General features: G+C 53.7%; 1 protein-coding gene across 10 annotated transcripts in view; it reads right to left on the reverse strand.

Moving 5' to 3' along the window:
* The window catches only part of CCDC88C (coiled-coil domain containing 88C), a 127,864-nt gene that overhangs the window by 17,422 nt on the left and 93,700 nt on the right, over positions 1 to 16,742 (reverse strand). For all 10 annotated transcript variants that reach the window (XR_007475860.1, XR_007475861.1, XM_033418819.2 and 7 more), the window contains 9 exons: positions 16,156 to 16,297; positions 15,565 to 15,753; positions 14,259 to 14,420; positions 12,855 to 13,132; positions 9,627 to 9,770; positions 7,412 to 7,598; positions 5,496 to 5,641; positions 2,979 to 3,068; positions 782 to 1,020 (listed from right to left, as the gene is read on the reverse strand). Coding sequence is in view for 8 of the 10 variants with exons in the window: in XM_033418819.2 (XP_033274710.1) it covers positions 782 to 1,020; positions 2,979 to 3,068; positions 5,496 to 5,641; positions 7,412 to 7,598; positions 9,627 to 9,770; positions 12,855 to 13,132; positions 14,259 to 14,420; positions 15,565 to 15,753; positions 16,156 to 16,297 (1,577 nt within the window). In the remaining 2 variants the exon portion in view is untranslated. The remainder of the gene's footprint in view (positions 1 to 781; positions 1,021 to 2,978; positions 3,069 to 5,495; positions 5,642 to 7,411; positions 7,599 to 9,626; positions 9,771 to 12,854; positions 13,133 to 14,258; positions 14,421 to 15,564; positions 15,754 to 16,155; positions 16,298 to 16,742) is intronic.

Genomic DNA, 16,742 nt, shown 5'->3' on the forward strand with positions numbered 1-16,742 from the left:
ACCACTGGGGCCAGATGGAACTGTGACAGAACTGTCACTGCCGTGACCAATATATTTTACTCATATTTTCCTTTTATGTGTGTACACAAAAATCTGTCGAATTAAGTCTTCTAGAAGAGCTCTTCAACAAGAGTACAATAAAAATTCTAAGTGTTAAAGCACTGCATCATTTGATTGCCAGCGTTATATAAAGTAATTGGGCAGTTTATAATTGATAGCCTCTTAGAGTTTGACAGAATAAAGCACATTCAACTAGGAACCCATTTCAGAACCCCTGGCAAACTCCAAATGGAAAGGTAAGCCGGGCCCCCTGGCTGGTAAGACTGAAGACCGGGTCAGGCTGGAGAAGAAAACCTGGCTGCCTATCTAAGGGCTAAAAAGACTGGAGTCACACGTGGGCTTGCAAAAGATCGCACATGTGCACACTGCCTGTTAAATGTGCCGGAGATCTCCCTACAGAAATAGTCTACTCTACAACTCTGACACGTACAAGGAAACCCCCAAACATATGCAACTGAGCTTGCCTCTGGTGCCTGCGTGGTTACCAGCTTTGGTTTGAGTCCCTCCCACCATCTACAGGATTAGCGATGCTTCTCGCTCGACATGGGTTTGTATTTTCTTGGTTATTAACACACCTATGGAGGCAGATGTGCGTGTACACAGCACATCCCCTTCACGCTCTTACACACACAGGTGCGCACAGCCACACGCCGTCTCCCTCTACCCGGTCCAGTGAGAGGGTCCCTTAGACCACCCCCTGCAGCCAGGTCAGCCCGCCTACCTTTTCCCAGGGTCCCTTTGTGGATGTCACGCTCTTCTGCACAGCTTGAGCCCAAGGGGGTGGCCTCAGGGTTCTCCGGCTGGGATCTGAGCGGCTGAGAAGTGGATGGCGAGGTTGGGTCTGGGGACTCCAGCTGCCGGGGAGGACTGTCTGTAGTTGACTTCAATCGTTCTCTGGAACCCTCTTTCTTTGGTTTGATGAGTTTGACTAAAGCTTTGGCTCCAATCCAGTGGTTTTTCCTAGTTAGGAGTAGATTTTTAGGACACAATCAACCCTCACTGCGCCCTCCAGCAGGTTACTGGGTGCCCTAATGTGGGCTGGGATTCCCATCACCAGCCTGGGAAGCTGGCCAGTAACCACCACCATGACCACTGTATTTGGGGCTCAGGAGGCAGAACAGAATTCTCGGTCACGCATGCGCTCGGGGATAGTTAGAAGCATGTATCGGGTCAGGAGTTCACACTAGTCTCTTGGGAGAACAGAACATCAAGTACGCCCATTAACTCTTGATTATCTCTGGGAAGGAAGTCGTGCTCTGCTAATGTGATCTATTAACTCTTGATAATCTCTGGGAAGGAAGTCGTGCTCTGCTAATGTGATCTATTAGATCCTGATTATCTCTGGGAAGGAAGTTGTGCTCTGCTAATGTGATCTATTAACTTGATTATCTCCGGGAAGGAAGTCGTGCTCTGCTAATGTGATCTATTAGATCTTGATTATCTCTGGGGAGGAAGTCGTGCTCTGCTGATGTGATCTATTAGATCTTGATTATCTCTGGGGAGGAAGTCGTGCTCTGCTGATGTGATCTATTAGATCTTGATTATCTCTGGGGAGGAAGTCGTGCTCTGCTGATGTGATCTATTAGATCTTGATTATCACTGGGGAGGAAGTCGTGCTCTGCTGATGTGATCTATTAGATCTTGATTATCTCTGGGGAGGAAGTCGTGCTCTGCTGATGATCTAGTAGATGGCCATTTTTCTGCCAAAATGCCCTTTTCAGCATCACACTCCTCATCCTCTGCTAAAGTTCACGGTAAGCGTAATAAGCTGGCATTCCTTGACCACTCCCGGCACCGAGGAATCCGGGTGCGGTGGCAGAGGGCAGGGAAGAGGGCGCCGTGTGAAGTAAAAACAGGCAATTTAATGAGGAAGCGACGAAGCTGCAGCTAATGGGAAATGGAGGCTTCTGCTGTTACAAAAAGAGGACCACAGGGCTTCCCTGGTGGCACAGTGGTTGAGAGTCCGCCTGCCGATGCAGGGGACACGGGTTCGTGCCCCGGTCCGGGAAGATCCCACATGCCGCAGAGCAGCTGGGCCCGTGAGCCATGGCCGCTGAGCCTGTGCGTCCGGAGCCTGTGCTCCGCAACGGGAGAGGCCACGGCAGTGAGAGGCCCGCATACCGGAAAAAAAAAACAACAAAAAAAGAGAGAACCACACCCGAGTTCTACTCCTGCTCTGAACTGAACTGCACTGTGTTTACACAAATCCCTCCGTTTCCTCGTCTGGGCCTCAACTTCTCCATCTGTCAAAGAGAAGGCTGAGACTGAGGTTCTGAAATTCTGTGGTTGTGTGATTTCAACAGAGAGGCCTTGAGGGGTGCACAGCGATCCTGACTTTGAGGCTGGGCTGGGACAGGACCACGTGCAGGGCCGACTCCTGTGGGAAGCGGTGCTGGACAAGGCTGGCAGTCTTGGGGGATGGAGCCAGCCCTGAAACCCACTGCCCTCTGGAGAAGGGGACATGTCTGTGAAGCCACCCTGGGGTTCAGTGAATCCAGAGGAATCTGTATACGGCCAAAAGGTGCCCCTGTTTGAAGACTGTGAGTGCTGGGCCTGGTGTCCTATCCAAGGTTCCTTCCCTAAACAGAAACATGGTTTTCTACACCCCGTTAAATCCTGAGAAGAGGCCGACAAGGCAACCCTTCCATCCCGCTTTAATGGCTCCCAAACCACTGACTCTGCCCCATTAAAAGGGCTGTGGCTCAGTTAAGCCTGTGTCTCGTCAGGGTCAGCCGGCATTTGCCACCCCTCACAGGACAAGCATGAGGATGGGGCTGAAAGAAATTCTAAAATCTTTCTGATGTGCACACGGGTGACCTGTCACTGTGGAAGACACAGGCCCTACAAAAAGTTTCACCCTGAGTGTGAACAAGGTTTTCTGTTCTGTGTTCAAGTCCGTGAAACTTAAATCAACTCACTTCTTTGGAGCAGGATCATAGAACTTGTACTGATCCATGATTTTTTCTTCCAGTTTTTCCTTATGTCTTCGTAAGGCATTTAACTTGTCTCTGTGGAGAGAGGGAAAAGACAATCAAGCCAGTTTTAAATAAAACAAACGAACTTACTCACCAGTTCGGCCTGGGACCTGGCCCAGCGGACATCACAGTGCTCACAGTCGCTGAGTTGGGAATATGCGAACGGAAGCATCTGACATAGGTCCAGAAGCCCTAACGCCTTGCAGAGGCCTGCTGAAGCACCCAGGATCTAGCTGTGAGTGAACTCAAGGGAGCAAACCCAGAACCGTCTGACAACCCAAGCTCGGAAGCAAGGATTCTCTGGCCAGGCCATTCAGGGTGTGGGACACCCCAGGGTCAGACCCGAGGCCAGCTGCTGGCGTGCACATCAACAGTACCTTGGTGGTGGGAGAGGTCTGCCCTTAGGGAGTTGGGTGGGCATCAAGGTTGAAAAAGTCATTTCAGCAAATTCAGACCTCTGACCTGGACCCATTCCAATGCTGGGTTTCTGAGAAAACTTCCATGGGAACAAACTCAGAAGACTTTAGGGTCCAGAGAGAAGATAAGGAACAGAGCGGGCCTGGAAAAACCAGAGGGTGTGGTGGGGACTGGGCCACAACTGGGCCACCGCAGCAGGTCGCTGCCTGGGGTGGCACGTAGACCTTCCCACTTTTCAGAGCAGCCAGAAACTCAGACTGTGAAGCAGAATCTCCTGACTTGTAAATGCTGGAAACCAGTTTGTATTTTCAAAAACACACAAGAGATCGAAGAGATACCTCTTGAACCCTGGGCTGCCAGAGGGCACCTCTGCTTCCTGGGAGGGAAGTTCTGGCCTTCCTGATACGAAGGGGGTGCTTTTGTTTTATCTCAGGGAGTCAGGCAGGTGGACTCCATACAACAGTGCCCACAGGGCCACCAACTCCCGTCCCTTCCGGCCTCTCACCACCTGTGCTGTCTTTACAGCTCGGACCCTCGGCTTCCTCACTGGAAAATGAGACCTCGGGCCAGAGGCAACTTTCTGCTCAGGCTTCTTTCTGTCAAGAAGCTGCCAAGCTTCCACCCAAGCTGGGGCCTTTCCCAGGAGCTCCCCACGAAGGGGGTACATCACGAAAAGTGGCAGCTTTGCGAACCACTGGGCCCCGACCCCCAAGCCCCAACCCCTCGCGGCTCCCAGCCTCCTTGACTCGATGTCTGTGATCTGTTATTGTGTCCTCACGGCCGTGCTGCCCTGCCTTAAGCTCGGAGTGCTTTCGCGGCTGGGTCCGCCCCAGAGATGCGCACAAACTCAGAGAGCAGGTCCCGTGCCCCTCTCGGCCCCCAGCACAGTGCTCCGCTCAGAGCAGCCTCCGGGAAGCCTGCCAACTCCTGGCCCTCTGCAGACGCTCTCTATTGCACAACTGTCATCCCATCATCCCCCTGGGGTCCGGGCGCCTACTCTTCTAGTTAGCAACCGCCCAGTGTCCGCTGGAAATTATTATCAGCTGGATTACAGAGGGCCAACTTCAGGCAACAGTCATTTCTATCCCAAAATTACAGTGCGGTTTGCAAGGCAAACCATCTCCTGGTAGACGGCGAGCCGCCTCTGACCATGTCCCCCTGCAGCCTGTCTCCTCTTGCCTTCCCTACGCTGGCCAGCCATTCCCACCCGCAAGCAAGGACAGTTCAACCACCACGGCAGAGCGGTGGAAACCCCCTGGCTCCACGGATGTGTCCTGGATCGTTTCACTTGCAAACCACAAGGTTCTCAGGGCCAGGCTCTTCCTCTTGACCTCATCTCTGGCAGCTTCCTAGGCCCTGCGAGACCAGCACCCTTTCAACACTTCCCAATGAATCCCGACTCGTTAGCCAGGCGCGGCAGCCTCCTCCGCTGAGGCTCCCGCACGTTCCCTGCACCCAGAGCCCTGCCGTGCCCCACCTTCATGTCCCCCGTCCGCCCTGCCTTCGGCCCATCCTGTGTCGGCAGCAGAACCCCAGCTCTTCTTCCCACTTCTCCGTGAAGCTCCTCAACCTCTGTCTGGTATGCCCACATCCCATCACCCCCACTAGGTCCCTGGTTACCACCGCAGGGGCCACAGCAAAGCCCACATAAACACCGTGGCACACGGGGGACCCACCGCACCCGATGATCAGGGGACACAGCCACAGGCGACAGAAGGAGGTTGGGTGTGGCACCTGCGCTCAGCCTCCGACGTGAATTCTTTCCCTGAGATACTTCTCTTGCTAGCACAGCTGTATTTTTAGAAGTGCACTTAATTCCAAAAGCAGACTAAGAAGCTTCTGGCGGTGGGCAGAGCCTTTAAAAAGCAAACGAAAGCCAACCACCACCACTTGCAGAAACCCAGAAACACTCCAGGGAGACAGAGAGAAGGACAGGCTGTTAAGAACAGGCTCCGGGGCTGTTCCTGCCCAGAGTGGGGCAGGTCTTGGCCAGAGAAGCCAGGACCCCTGTGTCGACAGGCGTCCCCCACCCGGGCCCCTTACATGTACTGCTTCTGCTCCTCGTGGTACTGTTCCTTGTTCTCCAAGTTCTGTTCTAGAAGCATTTGGTTCTGCTGGCTCAACAGCTGGATCTGGCTCAAGAGGTGATGGTTTTCTTCCTCCAAGTTCCCCTTGAGGCGGGAGAGCAGCTAAAACACAGACCAACAACGTCTTAAATACTGTGTGACCCCATGAGTCTGCTGCTGGGAATCTAGCTTCCAAAAGAAGGCAAAGGCCATCTGCGCCAAGATGTCCATCTCAGTACTATCTGCACTCGTGACAACTTGAAAGGACCCAAACGGCCTCTTCCCTTGGCAGCTACGCTGTCCAATCCGACAGCCGCGGGCAACGCGTGGCCGCGGACCACTTAAAGCACAGCTAGTCCATGATGAGGAGAGCCACAAGGGCGGATACAGCGGATCCTAAAGACTTAACTAAAAAAAAAAAAGATGTGAAAGAGCTCGTTAATGAGCTTTTTGTGGTTACATGTGGAAATGACATTTTAGATATACTGGCTGAACAAAATATATTACTTAGAATTAATCCCACCTGTTTCCTTTCACTTCTTTACTGTGGCTACTAGAAAATTTTAAATTACATCTGGTGGCTACACTATCATTTCTAGCGGCCAGCTCCGTCCTAGACGAGGGTCGGCACACTTCTCCTGTAAAGAGCCAGGTAGCAAATATTTTAGGCTTTCCAGGCCGGACGGTGGTCTCTGTCGCAGCCACTCAACTGTGCTGTTACAGCAGGAAAGCAGCCAGAGACAATATGTAAATGCACAGGTGTGACCGCGTTGCAATACAACTTGACTTATGGACACTGACATTTAAGTGTTTACCACTTGCACTTGCCACAAAACATTTTTTTTTCACTTTCTCAACCATTATAAAATGTAAAGGTCATTCTCAGTTCACGGCCGTATGGAAACAGGTTTGGGGGCTGGATTTTAGTTTTGGGCTGAGGATGGCCAACTCTTGTCTAGAATACATTTATCATGGTTGGTGTAGCAGGAAAACGACAAGCTTTGGCTTCAGACAGACTGGGTGGCAATCTCCTACTGCAGGCCCTGGCCTGAGGTCCCCTTGGAAATCCTAAAGCAGGGCCCTGTGAGGCACAGCCTATGATGACGGGGCTCCCTCAGCCAGTGTCTGCCTGTGTCCTGGCCCCCACCTCCTCCACAGGCCCCAGCCCAGAGGGGCCTTTGGGCATCCCAGAACCCTGGCCTCTGCTTTCTCATCTGTGGCGCCCCGTGAGCTCAAAGGAAAAGGCTACCCAGAGTGTTTTTCAACAAACAAAGGGCAAGAGGAGCTGTGTCCAGGGTCTTGGCTGCCCTGGAGCTGGGACGGGACCCAGCTGCTCTGCCCTATGCCATCCACTTTGCCTGTCTTACTTGTCCCGGGGTCTGCTTACAATTTCATCTGAGCGGGGTCTGCTGCTTAAGAAGGTACTTTCCAACCTAGTGCACCAGAAGGCAGAGCTCTGCCCCTTTTGCAACCGGGGGATTTGTGTGCAGGTTCCATCCCGAGGAGCCAGTCAGCCAAACCCAAGCACGGAAGAAAATCTGTGACCTTCCTCTAGAATAGCAGCTGCTACATGCAAGGAAACGGAAAAACCGTGTGGACACAGCCAAGAGGACAGAGATAAAACAGTACTCAGCTGTTTCCGTGCGCCTGCTCTGACCCTTCTCAGAAAGCAAAGGTCAGATGCAAAGGTGTTTTCTAATGCATCCCTACCAGTTGTGGTGCCTGTCCCCCTTTCAAACGCCTCTGGTCTCCTCCCGGCCTCTGTACCACCTTCACACAGTCTTGGGGCACAGACGCCAAGAAGGACCCATGGCAACCCCTCTGAGCTCAAGGCTGTCACCCCAGGGGGACTCGTCCCGGTGTCCCGAGACCCCGCCCAGCCCCAGGCCCCACCTCGCAGTGGGTGTCCAGCTTGGTCAGAGAGATGTCCATGCTCTGGTGCTGTTCCTTCAGCTCGTCGAACCGGGCCTGCCAGCGGCTCAGCTCCAGCTGCGAGCTGTTCAGCGAGGTCTTCAGCTCCTTGGTGTGGCTGTGCAGCTCCTCGTGCTCCCCCTTCAGCTGGTGGTGCAGGAAGCTGACCCTGGCGGGGTGGAGAGCCACAGGGCTGAGGCCTGAAGGGTGCTCCCGGGCCCTGTCACAGCTGTGCAACCTTAGACCGAACCACAACCTCCCTGGGCCTCACAATGAGGGAGCTGAACAAAATCAGAGGCTTTCAAACTGGATTCTTCGGGGTTCTATGAAGGTACCCCTGGTGTCCCCACCTTGCACTGGTGGGACGGAACAGGCAGGCTCGGACACCCACTTCAACAGAGCATCACTGTTATGACCTCTTATGTTTTTAGAGCTTTGGCATATCTGCCTACTTGGAAAAAAAGGTTCTGTTGTTAAAAGCTTTCTTTCTGAATACGGAACCAGACATTTTTGCTCTAAAACTCCTTGTCTATGCCCAGCTCTTCTTCTCAATTCCAAGCCCCTTTCTCATTTCAACTCCCGAGATAAAATATGAGATGCTGGGGTATGAGGTAAATCCACAAAGATTAGCACCATCATAATAACTATTATCCAACTGGGCTTTCTCGGGGGAAGATCTGTAACAGAAAGCTCAAAGTACCAGGGGCTCATGGCCTCAATTTAGACACAGATGTGTCTTGTTCGGCTACAGTGTTTTTTAAATGAATTAGTGGGTCAACATTTAAAATTCTGAAAGTTTCACATCAACATTCCAATGTCCAGCTTCTCTTAAGAGAAAAAGCATAAACCAAGGGATAATCTGGTGGCCCCAGGCCTTCCTCCCAGCTGACAACTGTCAGTGTATATTCTCCGTGTCACTCATGTCCGGTCTACCACTGGCACTCTTCACCCACGTGCCTGACCTGCCTGGCACCGGAGTCTGTAGCCCCTGGTACACATGAACGCAAAGAGGTGGGGAGGAGGCAGTACCCATGGCCATGCCAGAGACAAGACCTGCTTCAAATCCTGACTCTGCCATTGACTACAAGCGTCCACTCTGAACAAGGCATTTAATCTCAGCCTGTTTCTTCGTCTGTTTAAAAAAAAAAAGGATAGTAATTCTGTAGATTCTCGTTACTCTTGGTAGTAACATTCTATAAAGTCCCTGAGACACTAAATTAGCTCTTGGGGGAAACACACAGGTGGGTTCCTGTGAGTCTGGTCGCACAATTTTGTCAGCTGATCAAGACATACCTCGTTTTACGTGGTTTCTGTTTAAAGACACCTTATGTGATGTACTCACAGCCAACAGCACTGTAACTCATGCCTGAAGGAAGCTTATCTACCTCACTCACACATATTCTCCGTAATGTACATCACAGCCTTGCACTTAGGAACACGAGACAGCATTCTGCTCGTGGGCCATTTTAAACAGCGATCCTCACCCAAAAGCAAAAAAACACGAAAACCATGGCACTAAACAGGCCACAGAAAGGACGCTCGTAGGCTTCTTTGGTGGCGCAGTGGTTAAGAGTCCGCCTGCCGATGCAGGGGACACGGGTTCGTGCCCCGGTCCGGGAAGATCCCACGTGCCGCGGAGCGGCTGGGCCCGTGAGCCATGGCCGCTGAGCCTGCGTGTCCGGAGCCTGTGCTCCGCAACGGGAGAGGCCACAACAGTGAGAGGCCCGCGTACCGCCAAAAAAAAAAAAAAAAAGGATGCTCGTTTGCAGAATGAGCTGCAGGGGTCGAATGCCTTGCTCCTCCTCTGTTGGAAATGTGTGCATCAGGCGACCCCAAATGTCCCGCCACCCAAATGTCCATGATAGCTCCACGAACGCTGATTTGGGGCTTAGAGATCAATGTCAGCAAGGAGGTGAATTCACAAACAGGGAACCCATTAGATGACGAATGTACTCGTGGCTGACGCAACCAATCGGCATCTCAGGGCAGGAGGTGAGGGCCACCAGCTTGGGCGACGCGCTATCCCTGGGTACCACACTTGCCCTTCCATCCCAGCACCACCCCTTTGACCTCGCTACCATCCAGCTGTTAGCATGACAGGGGCTGTATTGGCAGGCTGACCTCCGCTCAGCGGGAGCAGAGTGAGTCAGCTGCTGCCGCCCGCGGGAAGGTGGGCCCCCTGGGCCCCGGCGTTTACCTGTCCAGCTCCTCCTGCAGCCTCTGGTTCTCGCTCGCGACCGCGGCGCTCGTCCTCTGCTCCTGCCGCAGAGCCTCCCTCTCGGCATTCAAAACCTTCTCCAGCTCATCCAGCTCCGCCCTGCGCTTCAGCATGTCGCCGTGCCTGGGGGAGGGGACACACCGCTGGCAGCCCGTCCCGGGCCTTCTTTGCCCACGGGCGACGGACACCCTGGGAGACCGCGAAGCCTCCACAGAGAAAGCGGGGCTCGTCTGGCGGCTTCTCTCTGCAGAGCTGAGGGGGGCGGGCAGGGGGCAAGGCTGCATGGCAGGGAATTGGAGGGAGGTGGCTGGGAGAGGCACCGGGGGTGCGAGCAGCACCTGGGCGGGAAGGCTCGGGGTCCCCTCCAGCCCCAGGGCCAGAGGCCTCGTCCTCCCACCCGACATGCCCCCGCGGCCCCCTCGATTCCCTGTCACAGTAGCCTTCCTCCCTTGGCCCCCGGGGAACGCCAAGACAACGTCCTCTGAACCCCACACCCTCCTCTCAGGGAGTGCAAATGACTTAACAGGGCGTTCACTCAACACAAACTGATCTAGAAGAAACCACGGAATAGACAGCTGAATTCCACTGCACATGACAGCTAATCTCACAGCAAATCCCTGCTCACTGGGGACGGGGTGAGCCCTCCTCTCCCTCGGGAGCCCCTCCTGCTCTTGCCAGACCTCGAGTGGGGGGCAGAGGCTTGCCTGGGGGGCCCAGGCAGCTGCCGGGGGACACGCGCGTGCGCGCGCATGTGCGCACACACACACACACACCCCCCTCCTTCCTGCTCTTTCATTTTCCTCTTTGTATTTTCTCCTCTGTCTCTCTGTGTGGGGTACTGCACAGCTATCTCTGGAGGGCAGCAGAGCACAAGGACAGAGTCCCCGATAAGCCCAGGCTGTTCCTCCCACCTGCTGGAACCTTCCAAGCTCACGATGACTCAAGAGCCCCCAAGTCCAGGGGGCTTCCAGCCTTCGTCTCCAGACCTCTACCCTGACCCCGCCTGTCCCTGCGCAGCTGTACTCGCACCATCTGACTGGAACCCAGACTTGTGCTTGTGTGGGAATCAGCTCAGAAGCCTGCTCAGGCAGCTGTTCACAGACATCTGTGTGGCCTTTAGCTTCAGCGCAGAGGATCCCCAACGTGGTTCTGGGCGTGGGGCTCTGCCTGGCTCTCAGGGGTGACCTTTCGCATCCAGATTAACGATTCTGGGAAAAGTCATCCAAGGTCTGACAACTTAGGGCCTCCGGCTGACCATCAAGGTCCCCGCTTCCCACTTCCCTGCTGTAACGTCTTGGAAAAGCTCACTGATCAAGCATCTCTCTGACCGTTAGTAAACTACGCCACTGCAGAGCAGAACCCGGGCGAGTCTGGCTCACCACCGAGTCCCAGTACGAGGCACAGTGCTCAGTCTGTTAAGAGAACGAATGAGTGAGCGTCTGATTTAAGTGTCAAACGAAATGAATGTAGAGCCATCATCCCTGTATTCCAGGTACCCAGACTCCTGAACGTGTAGCCCTGCCGCAGACAGACCCAAGGGGCCTCCAGCCTCTGTCCAACAAAGTACTGGGTAACACAGTGGTTCTGCGCTGTACTGAGCAAAGAATTACAGGGAAAGCAACAATGAACTCTTCCTTCAGAGCCAGTCCAAATTCCACCTGCAAAAACCTTCTCCTGCTGAGTAGACATGAAGGATATCATAAGATGTTATTACAACACATGATAGGACCCCTGAGTGCCTGGGGAGTGCTGGGCGCCGTGCTAGCTTTAGAGCTGAGCGAACACTTCTCACTCCACATCATTAGTCAACTGGATGCCTCTCCTACCACAGCTAGACACAGCACCCCGTACACAGTAGGTGTTTACTAAGTGTCGCATGATCCAGGATGGGTGCAGGAGGAAGCAGGAGATGCTCATTTGGGCTAGCAGTCCCTGAAGGACGGCGATCCGCGTGGATCAAAGGGGTGGAGGACTCCAGACAGAGGCAGAAAGGAAGCACCGGGTGAGAGGATAAACGAACGCCATCACCCCGTGCCCACAGCATCCTCAGATGCCCTCGTGAGGCTCTGCTGGCCCAACAACCCCCCTGGGTCTGTGATGAAACGCCCTGCACTTCAGCTCTACTTAGCATCTTGAGGCCGAGTCAAGGAGAACACTGGCCACAGGGCCGCCTCACAAGCACAGGGCAAGGACAATTTCTCTTCCTCACCCACCCAGCCACCTGTGCCAAGTGTTTGAGAGCCTCTCTCTCCTGTATTAGAGCCATGTGCACACCACACCTGCTCCCAGATTCTGGGTCCTGCAGCCCCTGCCCAGCGGCCTGGAACAATCAAGGATCTGCCCGGGCAGGAGCTCAGGTGATGCTGGTTGACCGAATGCACACAAGACCCAGGACCCCGATTTGTCAAGAGTGCAAAGCTAAGACTCGTGCATTTCAAGGTATGTAAATTTTACCTACAAGAAAAGAAGAGTGTGGGGTTGGAGAACGGGAAGTAAAGATGAAACGAGGGTGGCAAAATAGTGATAAATGCAGAAGCCAGTCGTGGGTATACAGGGGTTTCACTCTACCATTCTGTTTACTTTCTATATACTTAAAATTAGGGCTTCCCTGGTGGTGTGGTGGTTAAGAATCCACCTGCCGATGCAGGGGACGCAGGTTCGTGCCCCGGTCCGGGAAGATCCCACATTCCGTGGAGTGGCTGGGCCCGTGAGCCATGGCCGCTGAGCTTGCGCGTCCGGAGCCTGTGCTCCGCAACGGGAGAGGCCACAACAGTGAGAGGCCCGCGTACCGCAAAAAAAACCCCAAAAAACGCAGCCCAGACCTTGACAGGCAAGAAAAGAACTGAGAAGCCAGGGCAAGATGTGTCATTGTAAATTGGCAGCTGTAGTGAACTTCCTCCTTATTCTTAGTTTGGAGAGAAAAGGGAGGAGAGAAGAAAATCCTTAGGGGAGCAGGGACCCCACACCAACAACAGGTTTCCCTGAGCCAAGACTGGCCACGACGCCCCTTCTCCACCTGGAGATCCACCGACACTCGGTCTCCAGCTGCACTAACTCCAAATTGCTAAGGGTGACTTTGATTTACCTCCCTTTTGGAGAGTTCTGGTGCCCTGGACAGTGTGAAGCTGCAGGCCAAGAGGAGACCCGAGGGGCACAGAGCAGAGGCGGGGACAGGAACCCAGGGGAGCCTGCCCCGCCGGCACATACCTCTCCCCGAGCTCCCTGTGCTCCAGCTCCAGGTTGCGATGCAGTGTTTTCAGGCAGCTGTGCTGGCGGATGAGGGCCTCGTACTCCACGGACTGCCGCTCGTGGAGTGCGCCCAGGTGCTCGTGGTCCTGCAGCAGGGCCTGGTAGGTGGCCGTCAGCTCTTCCTGCTGCTTCTGCAGGTTCTCGAGCTCACTCTCCTTGGCTGTCTGCTGGTTCTGGAGCAGCGCGTACTGTGCGGTGAGTGAGGCGCTCTGGGAACCCAGAGTGGAATTCTCCACCTGCCGAGAGGGAGAGGGGGCTGGAGGCTGACACCGAGGTAACAGGGACCATCGGCGCAGGCAAGACGCAGCTGGGACCAAGGACAGTTCTACCAGGACTTAAGGAACTGCTGGAGGCCAGACGGCATCAACAGACTGTCGCGGGGCGCTTCACTCCTGAGCCGCTCTCCGTAGACGTGAACTTTGGGGCAAATTAGGTCCTCTCTCTGAATAATACCCTCTTTGAATACTTTTAAAAGCCTATTTTTAAAAGATAGAGCATCACTGAGGACACAAAATACTTGAACAACCTACCTTGACCTTAACCTAACTGACGCTTACAGAACATCCATCCAACGTCCAAAATTATTAGAAATTTAGAAGGGAGCACTTCCGATCTAATTCTGAGGTCAGAATTACCTTCATATCAAGACCAGACAAAGATATGACAACCGTAACCAAAAACCCCAACAAAAACAAAACTACAAACCAACATCCTATTTGCTCGTTTTAACAGAACGAATCCCAACCTCTTTGACAGTCTCCTATTCATTGTCTCTGACCCACACGTTACATATTTTCAAACACCTTTCTCAGAAACTGCAATAAACGATCATTTACTTTCCCACAATCTATTAATGGTAAATAAAAGCCAACATCCTAAAACGTGTGGTCCAGAACACTCTTGGCTAGATGCTCTCACCAGCCCGGGAGCGACTTCATACCTTACTTCACTCGTAGAGATCAAAAATTCACATTTGCTTCAAAAAGGCTCTGCCAGGTCCTACAGTGAAGAAGTGTGCTTAACTCTGTCGAACCAAACTTATTTGATCCCAGAACCTCTTTTCCAAGTCATTCCTAACAGCATCTCAAGAAACAGATTTTGGGAAACAGACAAGACTGCAAGGGAAAAGCAGGGAAATAAACTTTTTATTGCCTGGGCAGCCGTGTTCAGTCACTGAAAACCAACTTCAAAGATCCTGAGGCTAGGAACCTCGGTTTACAATGAGTCTATCAAAAATAAAACCAAACACCGAACTCTCCCATGCTCTGTCTTACTGATTAGGAGTCGTCAGAGTGCTGGGGCCAGTCTCTAGGAGACACAAGCATCCTCCCCCCCCCAAGAGCTGCCCAGCCATGCCCTCACCTGCAGCTTAGCCGTCTGCGTCTGGAGCGTGGTGTTGTGCTCCTGCAGGAAGGCGCTCTGCTTCTGCAGCGTCAGGATCTGACTGCTGAAGGCCGTGTTCTGGGTCTCCAAGTGCTGCAGCTGTTCCTTGAGCAGCTGCTTCTCAGCCTGCAGAGCCGCGTTCTGGGGAAGGGGGAAGCAGGAGACCAATCAGACCCCGGCTCCGTACCTGCTAAGCAGCCGCAGGGACGGCTGGTTAGCAGGTACAGAGTCGTTAGGAACCCTTTGGGGGCCAAAGCCAAAATCCACCGGATGAGAGAAGTAACATTTTCCCTCTTGGAAAGACAACAGAATTAGAAAACAATTTTTTTGTACGTGCTTTCACAAGAGAAGTGAATACACATGATGGAGACGCTGCAAAGAACCTGAGCGAGTGTGAGGCAAAGGCGAGCTGGAGCTAAACCTGCTGCATCCTTTCTGTCTTCTGTGCTCTTCTCTGTTTTCTGTTGACCACCCCGAGAATGCATGTCTGTGAGCTTCTCGCACAGAACAGGGAGCCAGAGCCTGCCCTGAAGCCTCACCCCACTCGGGTGACAGCGGGTAGAAGAAGGCGGTTCCTGCTCCATGAGACCGATAAAGGCCGAGCAAGATACGCCACCGACTGGGCCCGGACGCGTGGGGTGTGGTCTTGCGCTCTCCCTGACCAGCATGGGGCTTAGGGTCAGGTCTCTTAAACTCCGTCTCACCTTTCTCATCTGTCAAAGGAAAATAGTCACTATCTACTTCATAAGGCTGTTGGGAGACGTCAAACAAGATCGGGGTTTAGACGTGCGTGGACACACTCGCTCTGTAAAGGGCCAGACGGCAAATATTATTTTGGGGTTTGCCGGCCATAGGGTCTCTACCTCAACCAGTGACCCCTGCCGTCGCCGTGGAAAGGCAGCCCCACACGATATGTAAGCAAAGGGTGTGTCTGTGGGCCAATAAAACCTTATTTATGAAAACAGGGGGCGGACCGTGGTCTGTCGACCCCCAGAAGAGCACCGAAACACAGATCACTGCGGAAACAGTGCTGGTGGAGATGCCCCAGACCCAGTGCAGGAAGCATAGAGCAAGTCCCCGGGGAAAAGGGGGACCTGCCCCTTCAGTCAGAAAGGTTGAAGGGACCTCAAGTGGCAAGGAGCAAACGGGACTTGCCAGGGAACTCAAGAAGAGGCCAACGAGACCTGGATAAATCTCAACAGCTTCTGACACCCCGGGTCCTTCCCGGTAATGGGAGTTCCTGCTCCGTCTGCAGAACTGTCGACAGTGGCCTCTCCCTACTCACGTTGCGCTCCAGCTCGATGGCCCGGTCCTTCACACGGAGCAGCTCCATTGTGGCCTCCTTGGGGCTGGGCCCCCAGCGCTCCTTCCCCGGGTGACCCTCGACCAACGGCCCCACAGGGTGTTTGAAAGAGTTCTGCACCTGCTTCCCCTCTTCTTGGCTCTTCCTGAGGATCTCACACTCCTTCTTCAACTGCGGGTGCGAGAACGGGAAAGCAGACTTGGGGCAGGAAGAGGCCGGGCTCGGGGCCCCGCACCAAACCCACCCCCCTCAGCATGCCCGACCCCTCGCCCGGCACTGGACCCGCCAGACTCCTGCCTTTGCTCTTGCGGGGAGGACCTCCATCCTGCACGTTGCCCCCTCCCTGCAGAGGTGACTGCCGGGCAGCAGCCGGGACCCAGTCCCGACTTTATAGCCACGTGAGCGCAGCCAGACTTCTCCCTCCCGAGCCTCAGGGGTCCACTCCGTCGACACTTGCTCCAGAACACGGGCATCCAGGCCGCCCCTCTGCTACCCAGGTGAGGGGCTGGGAAAGGTGAGGCGGGGACCTCACAGCCAGGACCCACGGCCTGACCCTACGGGGGCTGCTCTTACCACCTGGAGCTCGTTCTGTAGGTGGTGAGTCAGGCTGGCCTTCTCTTCCATCTGTGCTTCTAAGAACACAATCTTTTCTTCTTTCCTGGCTAGTGCTGTTTTGAATGCTGATTCAGTTATGCTCTCCAAAATCTTGTATTTCCTGAAAAATACAAATACACAGTAGTATTCATCTGCCTCTTCTACCCACAAGCTCCCAGTCTCCCAGCTGCCAACACACCCCTCCCCCACTAAGCGGGTTTCCACATCATGCTGCAAGATGTGTCCCAGAAGAACTGCAGGAGTCAAAAACCATCACCTAGAGCGGTTCCCCAGGCTGTTGGCATAGATATGTCTGGGACACCGTCAATGAAACATCACTGCTATAGTTTTCCAGGCGTCGTTTCATGTACTGTTATGGCCATTTTACAGATGGGGAAACAGAGTCTCAGAAAGGTTAAGGAATCCATCCAAGACCACAGTGCTAGGTAAGCGGTAAATCTGTGTGGCCTTTTCACCACACCTAAAGGACATCACGTTGGTTACAAGTCCAACAAAAGTCCAAGGTGTTGGATTTCCTTGAAAAGCAAGATGATTTAGGAAAGCAC

Source organism: Orcinus orca, chromosome 2 (assembly GCF_937001465.1).
Source record: "Orcinus orca chromosome 2, mOrcOrc1.1, whole genome shotgun sequence".
Classification (NCBI taxonomy): domain Eukaryota; kingdom Metazoa; phylum Chordata; class Mammalia; order Artiodactyla; family Delphinidae; genus Orcinus; species Orcinus orca.